The sequence below is a fragment of the Symsagittifera roscoffensis genome, chromosome 4 (assembly GCF_963678635.1).
Source record: "Symsagittifera roscoffensis chromosome 4, txSymRosc1.1, whole genome shotgun sequence".
NCBI classification, from domain to species: Eukaryota; Metazoa; Xenacoelomorpha; order Acoela; family Convolutidae; genus Symsagittifera; species Symsagittifera roscoffensis.
Genome location: NC_087065.1, coordinates 15,616,041 through 15,624,518, shown reverse-complemented (window position 1 = coordinate 15,624,518; position 8,478 = coordinate 15,616,041). Strand labels below are relative to the sequence as shown.

The 8,478-nt window shown below is 39.3% G+C and overlaps 1 protein-coding gene across 1 annotated transcript; it reads left to right on the top strand.

Annotated features, from left to right (window-relative positions):
• The first annotated feature begins 643 nt into the window (after positions 1-643).
• Positions 644-2,935, top strand: LOC134843813 (uncharacterized). The gene is made up of 4 exons (XM_063860100.1): positions 644-1,098; positions 1,412-1,624; positions 1,831-1,897; positions 1,973-2,935. Exons 1-4 carry the CDS (start codon positions 996-998, stop codon positions 2,451-2,453), a joined length of 864 nt encoding a protein of 287 aa, XP_063716170.1. The 5' UTR covers positions 644-995; the 3' UTR covers positions 2,454-2,935.
• Positions 2,936-8,478: the final 5,543 nt, after the last annotated feature.

Sequence of the window (8,478 nt, the reverse complement as noted above, 5' to 3'; positions counted from 1 at the left end):
TTATCACCAGGGTAAAAAAATGATATTCATAAATAGATGCAACACTACATAAAATTTTGTCCATGAACCAAAGCAATATTAAAGAAACAGACGGAAAACCTGATTGACATTGGGCTAAATGGTCTGGTTCATAAGCACTATATGTTTACCCATAGACTACGAAACACAATGACAGTCACAAAAGCCTGAAAGTGTGTAACCCTGAGTATGACCTTACATCATTCAGGTCCATACATCCGCAAACATGATTACAATTTGAACACACATTTATTAAAAGAAGCAAATGATGTTACTTTGCGTCAAAAGCTTGTACAGTCAAAGGCGCTCTTTGCAAGGGTACGCTTGCATTTGTTACCATTCACAGACTAAAATGATTCATCTACAAGAAAGTGAAGAATTTTGCTCTCGGCTTTGAGAGTTTTAACGTTTTATTTTTTGGTAGAATTGTATCAGAATCTCTATTAACTTCTAAAATCCAGTTATTATTGTACGAAGTTATAATAGTTTGCGGGACTTTAAAGCGTGTGGTTATACTCTGACTGAAGTGTTGAGTTAATTTATGCAGCCTGCTTGGAGTGTTTGACAATTTTGGTATTTATTTTTTTTGTTTCTACCATCAATTCTGTTTCTTTGTTTGGCGAAGTCTGTTCATAATCTGAGACTGAAGTGAGCCACGCCAACCGTAAAACATCCGAAAATTTAAAATTTTCAAGGTTTGCTTCATTTAACAATAAAAATGGAGAGCCACAAAACTGAGCCATAAGAAAGTGCTGCAGCTTTCAAATTCTGCCAAACTTCCGCCAAAAGATTCATTTGAGCTCATAAAAACATAAGCGAAACCTGAAAAACGGAGACAAAAAAGATACCTTGACCGTTCTAAAAGATTAGTACTGGAAAAACTGTTACCCTCTTCAGAAGATAATTATTGAAAAAACTTTGCTTATCGTACTGTCGACGTTTTGAATAGCCGGATGCTTTGAAATTACAGTCCCAAAATGGCAATGGATTATGCGCTTGGACAGAAGTTTATCAACTCGGCCATGGTCGAGCAGAAGGACATCTCAAGTTTCTTCAAAGACATGTGTCGCCTTCTGAAACGTGAGCAATTTTGATTCCTTTCTGTGGTTGATTTTGATATGGGCTTTCAGAGAATTATTGTGCCAAAAAAGCCTTTTAAACGTCTTCTAATTTTTACTGATGAAAATTTGCTGAAAATATATTTTTTAAACTCAACAAAAAACTAGATTTTATTAAAACAGAAATTCATTGCCAGCCACAACGTTTGCAGTTACAAAGGGTCAAATCTCTGAGGCAAAACAAATAAAACATTTGCAGATGTTTTGTATGAGAGATAAATAGTTCAGCGCTCGTTATGAGCGCTCGTTTCGATAAGAAACTTTTTGTTATTTAGAAAAAATGAAAAGCAATGTTGCTAGCGATTGTTTCGCTCGAGCTATGTTTCTCTTCTGTGTGAACCATGAAGCTCAACTCACCTCATATCTGTCCCAACACCCCCCTTCGTCCTCCACTACTGACTCTTTTCTGGGGGGAGGAGGACAACATGCTAATGTGCAGATTATAGTGGATAAACTGGCAGATATTGTCAACTCGCGATCTCCTCAAGGTATTTTAAGCATCTAGAATACTTGATATAAAAGTATCAGTTTCATACCACCAACACCTCCAAGCATAAACTGTAGCCCCCCTCATCAAGCAATTAGCCTACTACGGTATTATTTTTTGTTACTAGACTATGGATAGGCTGTAATCGGAAAAAGCCTTACATTTTCATGTGTTTCGACTAGTACTGTTAACTGCTTGACTGCTTAGATGAGCATAACTGCATGACAAAAAGCATCTGTGCTTTCGTCATTTCCCGAATAAAACCCAATTACTGGTGAGTTTGTTGCAAATCATAATAAAAATTGAAAAAACTCAAACTGTTTTGACATTGACATAAGTTTTTTTACAGGGAAAATTTTGGAATGAAAAAACGGACCAATTCATCTTCAAGTCTCTCCCGAAAGATCTCTGTATCACTCAAGTCTCCCTCCATGCTAGACTTTTCGCCCAGAGCCAACCGGGCATACACCTACACCATTCCAGAAGGAGACAAACCAGAACGAGAAGAACCCGAGGCCTCCGAGGACTTCCTCAAAAGCAGCATCACGAAGATATTTGGGGGGTCCAAGAAGTCTCGAAAAGAAACGTATATATCGAGGTCACAATCCAAGCACGAGTTCAATTCTAGTTCGCTTGATATAAACGAGAACCCATCTTCAGAGACACGTTACCTCCTGGAACTCCTGGAGAGCTTTATGGATACCGACAGACCAGGAACTGACATGATGCAAAGTCTGACTCTTATTTCGAGAATTGTCGTAGAACGAGGGAAAGGCAATGAGGTCATTGAAATGCTCGAGAAAGAAGAGTTTTTGAGTCGCATTGAATAGTTTTGGATCTCATTTTGACGAGTTTGAAAACTTTGCGCTTCAAGAAATTTCAGCCGATTTTATGGAGCTCCATTTTTGTCTCACTTTGTACTTTCAACTGGCGACATTCAGTGAAGAGCTAACGCGAAGGCTAATCAAAGCAGATTCTACGTGTTTTGAAAACCTCTGCATGAATTTGTACGACCAAGCTGTTCTTTGGGAAGCAAACGTACCGATGCGACTACAACAAGACAAAACTAACCCTCAAATGATGCTGATTATGGAGCTAACTTCATCACTTATTACTACAATTGTGCATTATGCACTGAATTTTTTGCATGATCCGCTCAAAATTCCCAGACGATTTAACGGAGACATGAACTGTGAATTAAAAATAAAAGTGCCACAAATTACTGACTTAGATGATGTAACTGAAAGTTTGACTGAAATATAAAATTATCAAAAGCTTACCACCTAGATTAAATGACCATATTAGTGCAAAATTACTCATTCCTCAGCAACCAACTGTTAAAGTGATAGCTTAAGTCACATGAAAAGACGCGGAAAAAAACTGCTCAACAACCGTTATAATTCAAAAAATTGCCATCTTCTTTTTTATACATCAAATTCCCCAAATATGATTTAACAATTTTGCAGGTTGTGAAGAACTCGCTTAATATTGCCATTACTGCATCCCCGTTTAATTTTTGCGTTTTGAGCTCAACTTACTTTCAGTGTTTTCTGAAATTATGAGGAGTAATGTACTTAATCGTCATCGGCTCTCTCCCCCCCCCCCAATCTTGCCGCATTTTCCCCATTTTTGAAAGCTCTCTGGTTTTGCTCGCGGAAAGGGATATGTTCAGGCGCGGATCTAGAAATTTCTCGAGGAGGGGGGGGGGGTGGATTTAAAAAAAAATTTTGTCGACTTTTTTTTTAGATCGACCAAACTGATTTTCTGAGCTCTCCCAAACCACTATAAAGACCCTAATTTGACAAATATTTTTGGGCCGCAGGCAAATTTTTGAAAAAAGGCTCAAAAAAGGCGTTTTTAGACACTTTTTTGGAAAATTTTCACCAAAAAGTGGCGTTTTTTCGGCGCGCGCTCCACCTCAAAATTAGTATAGAATGGCGCCGATGGCGCTTTTAGGAAAATTTTAAGGAAAGTCAGCCAAAAATGTATATCTCAAAACAGTACAAAAGGAGGACCCTTTGGGTCGGCAGAGGGTCGAATCCCTGAGGAGGGGGCGTCCGCCCCCCGCCCACCTCTAAATCTGCTGCTGGACATGTTGAGTACCCACATGAGACCGAAACTTACAAAACCCAGCCGCAAAGCGAAGTTTCTGTTAAGTTAAAAGTTCGTGTTTGTTTAAAATTTCAATTCTGTCATTTTTTCAAAATAACAGTACAAGTTGTTGGTGCATCAAAAACGTTCAATTAAACTACAATTTATAGAAAAAAAGTATTTGCGTAGAATTATAAGCACAATATCAAAGAAAACTGTCACACGCTCACACACACACACAAAAAACCTCAGACACCTAGATTGGGCTGTATGTCGTTTTTGCATAGATAATCGGTTCGAATAAATAATTTGTCCAAAGCAATCATTCAATTCTCAAAAAGGATAGTACAAATTTATCAAGGGGTTTTGAGCGTTTGCTGGACGGTAGATTTATGACTCCTTGAAACTCAATTTTAATGAAAGGACTTTTCAAAAAAAAACTTCGCGAACACAATCCAAAACCTTTTTATCGTCACTGGAAAGTTACTCTGTGCAAAAAATGCAAGGTCTGGAAAGAGAATGATATGCCATTGTCGTAATCATCATTACTTCTGTCATCAATCAATTTAAAAGATTCTTTTTTAACCCCAGCGTTAGATACTGTGTACTGTGAATCGAAATTCTGCATACTAGTTTGGAAGTTTGTTGACTGTATCCAGTAATGTATTGACCTAAAGGAAGTTACTGATTTTAATCCCCAGAATAAAATTTTGTATTGTCACAAGAAGACAGCGAAACAGTTTATTCCTCAAACATTTGTTTTTTCATGCTTAATACTGGTAAGTTTTATCCTCAAAATGAAATTTTTGAGGTATTAGGAACAAATCAATTATGGCAAATAAGCTTCCTTCACCAATTTGGAACCATTTTTAAGACGGATTAAACCTCCGCTAAGGCGTTAATAGTGCAAAAAATATTGCGCGTTAGTTGTCCCAAATTGGCCAAAATGCCAATCTTTAAACCCCCATAACTTTATTAAGAATAATCGAAGGTAAAATAACTTTTCAAGTTTGAGCCTTTTGAATTCGCCTTTTGAATGATGTGAATGGCTAGTTAAAAGGCCGAAACTTGTATGAAGAAAAAAGCCCACCCCGAGCACAAATATTCAGTTGTCTTTGTTACAAAAGTCGGAACAATAATTCAAATTTTTTATTTAAGTAAAACGAATTTGTACTGATCATGGTGTAGAGTTTTGGTGTTTTTTCATCTAAGAGTTAACTCTGCTGATCCTTCTAGTTTTTTAGGGCAAAGAAAAATTGTTCTTCACGTCTTGCAATTGTTTTGGATAGTTAACATCGACGTCTACAAAAAAAATTGCCTGCTTCATCTGTGACATCCGAAATACCCCACTGGATAATTCTCTAGAATCCTTCTATCATACAGAAGTGTCAAGCAAAGCACTAAGCGTAGCAACTAAGGGTGATACTGCAGGTTCAGCGGGGGCTAGCGCAGAAGATCAGGTCGAGGAGGAAGCTGTAGATTAACATTCTACTGATTTTCCAGTCAGGAGGTCCATCAGGACGAGGGACCCACGAATCCGAAGATACTGCCACTGATCACCGGATCACTTTCGCTATATAACGAGATCATGGAAGCTGACCCTGAACGAAGCAAAAGCGGAGCAACGTCGTCGAAACTTGATGGGTTGCAGCCTGAAATTGGACAAGGCCAAATCAGGCTAAGTTGGGGTGTTTAGGTCAGACCATCTCAAGTTCAGACAGATTGATTAAACCGAATCAGTTTGGAGGTCAACACCAATTAAAATAGTCAAAGCTGATCAAACTCAGACAAGGTCAACTAGTGATCACAAACAAACTAATTAGTCAGTAATTACTTAACGGGTTCCTTTGTGATGCTTAGTTTTGATGTCACCCAAGTTCACTTTTTTCAGTTTATTATTCAACAATTCCTACCTCTTTGCAATCGTCTGTTGAAACCTCAGGTCTATCTCAGTCTCTAACCCCAGCCCTTAACCCTAGTTGCTCTAGCTGTGAATCTTACACAATTAGGGTAGACGCAGTAGCAACGAAGAAAGTATCAGTTTTCTGAAGAAAAAAAAAGAAGGGCGAAATTGGTAGTGCAGTGGGACTGCTAAAAGTTGCTGCTGTCATTTTGCTGTTCTTGATACACCCGAACAGAAAAAACACAAGTACAGTGTAGGAAACCCTATTAAAACATTAAACACTCAAAAAGAAAAAATAGCCGTTGGACAAAGCATTTGATAGCTTAATGGTAGCTTACAAAGGTATGAATTTACAATATTGGGTGCAAGAAAATTTATCCCTGTTACCCAAACACCCCGATCGTGATAAGTTTATTGAAGCTTGTTTTTTTTAGCTGATGTAGATTTTTATTGTCGCAACTGTAAACTCAGGATGTGACATATAAGTCGTTGTGCGAGATTGAAAACGCACCGGAACTTTATAATAAGAGAGTAAAACAGACACGATCTGATAAAGGGTGGAGAAAGCTAGAAATTATTGTACAAACAAGCCTCTCTAAGAAATAGTATCGATAAAGGGGTTGGGTTCTAGATCATGAACAACGCCCGATGTGAATGATACTGCTAGAGTTTTAACCGTCTGATCCAAAGAAATGCGAATCCAGACTGCCAAAAAATCACATATAAAGCTATGCCATTTCAAAGAAAAATAACAATAAAGTATAGATGATATTCAAAATTAAGATAAATTTTTAGCACAGAGTTCATGACTGAAAAACAGCATTGACATAAGTGAACATCAAAAGAAAAAAGGAGGTCAACAGGTAACCAACCGGGTTATGTCAGGGTTGTTTGTGCGGCTTAGCAGAATAGACACAAAAAGCGTACCACTGCGCCAGGCTCTATCTCCACCTGGAATATCATATCAGAGATAAAAATCTATCCAGCCTGAGACTCGCAACTCTAACGATGATGAAGTCACTGGTTCCTTTACAGAGCCCTTGCGTCCAAATGTTACGTACAGAGCTTACACCAGGCCAGCTAACACCACCAGTCAAGTTCTTATTGTCATGTCAAACATTTTTCGTGAAGCATCGGATAGCACGTGGAGAGTAACGAAGGTGTCCGTTCACTCCTATTCCAGCGAGAATCGGGTGCAGTTTCTCATATTTCGCTCTAGTTGCTAACACGTCTGCTTGAAACTGCTCCAAAGATATCATAATCACCTCTTGATATCATAATCACCTCTTGATATCATAATCACCTCTTGATATCATAATAACCTCTTGATGTCATAATCACCTCTTGATATCATAATCACCTCTTGATGTCATAATCACCTCTGCAGTGCCATCATAAACAACTCTTGAAATAACAGCAAAATCACCCTGTTGTTTTCTTCTCTCACATGTAACATTCTTTCCAGCTTCTGTTTAAATTTTTGGTGACGGCCGGTGCCTGTTCAAAAGCACCCTATCCTAAAGCACACATGCTTTCATGCACCTCCTGTAACACAATCCGGGTCGAGCTGTGGCATTTGAATACCAGAATTGCATTCATGATGCACGACCAAACACTCCCTGCTGTTTGGTCGTTAATCATAAATGCAACTCTGGGATTCAAATGTACAACCAAACAGCAGATATTTCAAAATAATATTGGAACAGCACGAAGATCACCCTCGACTTGCACTAAACTTCTCCACCGCTTCTCCAAGTGTCTTGCCGTCAGGAGTTGTTCCGAGTGAGGCTACCCAACAATCCTTGGCACTGCAAGTGGTCGTTGCTTGCCATAGCTACTATCAATACCACTGGCTCCATAGTTTGGTGACGTGCCGTATTTTAATGGCCATTGAGACCGTCTATCCCCAAACTATTTCCGATGCTGTAAGATAACTCACGCCTGGACAAAACGAGGCTCAAGGATTGAATAGATAGCCTTATCAGTTCTCTCCCATTCCTCATATCTTGGGGATCATAAGCGGCAAAAATTTTATCGCATTTTTCCAGCTCAAAATTTGCATACCTTCTCTCAGCGTCTTCCATAAAGGTCGTCTATAGGTGGTACCGTTATATTCCCATGCCTGTTGGCACGGTGACTAAGAGAATTGCCTAAACAATTTTTAATAATCGTTGTTTGGCTTGTTTTCATCGAGAAACTTGCCTTTCCGACACGATGGCGCTTTTTCCCTAAAGTGTTGACGGACGTCCATCCATCATGTAGAGGGCCCCATCGTGTTGTACAGAGGTTCTCCACCTTGGTTCATCGGTCGCAACGTGATCTCGGAACTACAATGCTCTTGTCCCGCTAGCCAACCCGTGGAGAGCAATTTTTTTGACTGGATACTATTGCAGTCGTGGTAGTCGCTCGAGAGCTCCTTTTTACGGCAGGGCCACTACAGTTGGAGACGTTATAGGAACTGTAGACACCTGGGAACTAAACGAAGTGTGGTCTTTGGGCCTTCCAGGTCAACTTTAAAGGGTTTGCCCTCGAGGAGTGGGGACAATTTCCAGTCTCTATCTCACATCTGAGTTGGAGTGGCCGCACTTGTCCCTTCTTCTGTGCTCATGGGCCCAAATTGAATAGCGAGTGCCTCTGTCACGAAAACAATGAGTTTCGTTGCCAGATCAGTCCCATTCATTGCCTCTATTATATTTATATCTGCTTACCATTAGCTCATGTCATTTAGACAAGCCCTCGGGTGGTCTGAAACATCCTCAATGAAAGTTCTGTTTTTGCTACGACCCTTCCTTAATTACTGCCAAAGCTTTCTATCTATTGAATAGTCCATGACAAGGAAGCAATAAATTTTAACCAAATTC

Excerpts from the sequence above, each read along its gene's own strand:
- LOC134843813 (XM_063860100.1), top strand. The coding sequence starts at position 996 with ATGGCAATGGATTATGCGCTTGGACAGAAGTTTATCAACTCGGCCATG. Across the intron at positions 1,099-1,411 it reads CATGTGTCGCCTTCTGAAAC|AAAAAATGAAAAGCAATGTT; the intron begins GTGAGCAATTTT and ends TTTGTTATTTAG. Across the intron at positions 1,898-1,972 it reads CGAATAAAACCCAATTACTG|GGAAAATTTTGGAATGAAAA; the intron begins GTGAGTTTGTTG and ends GTTTTTTTACAG.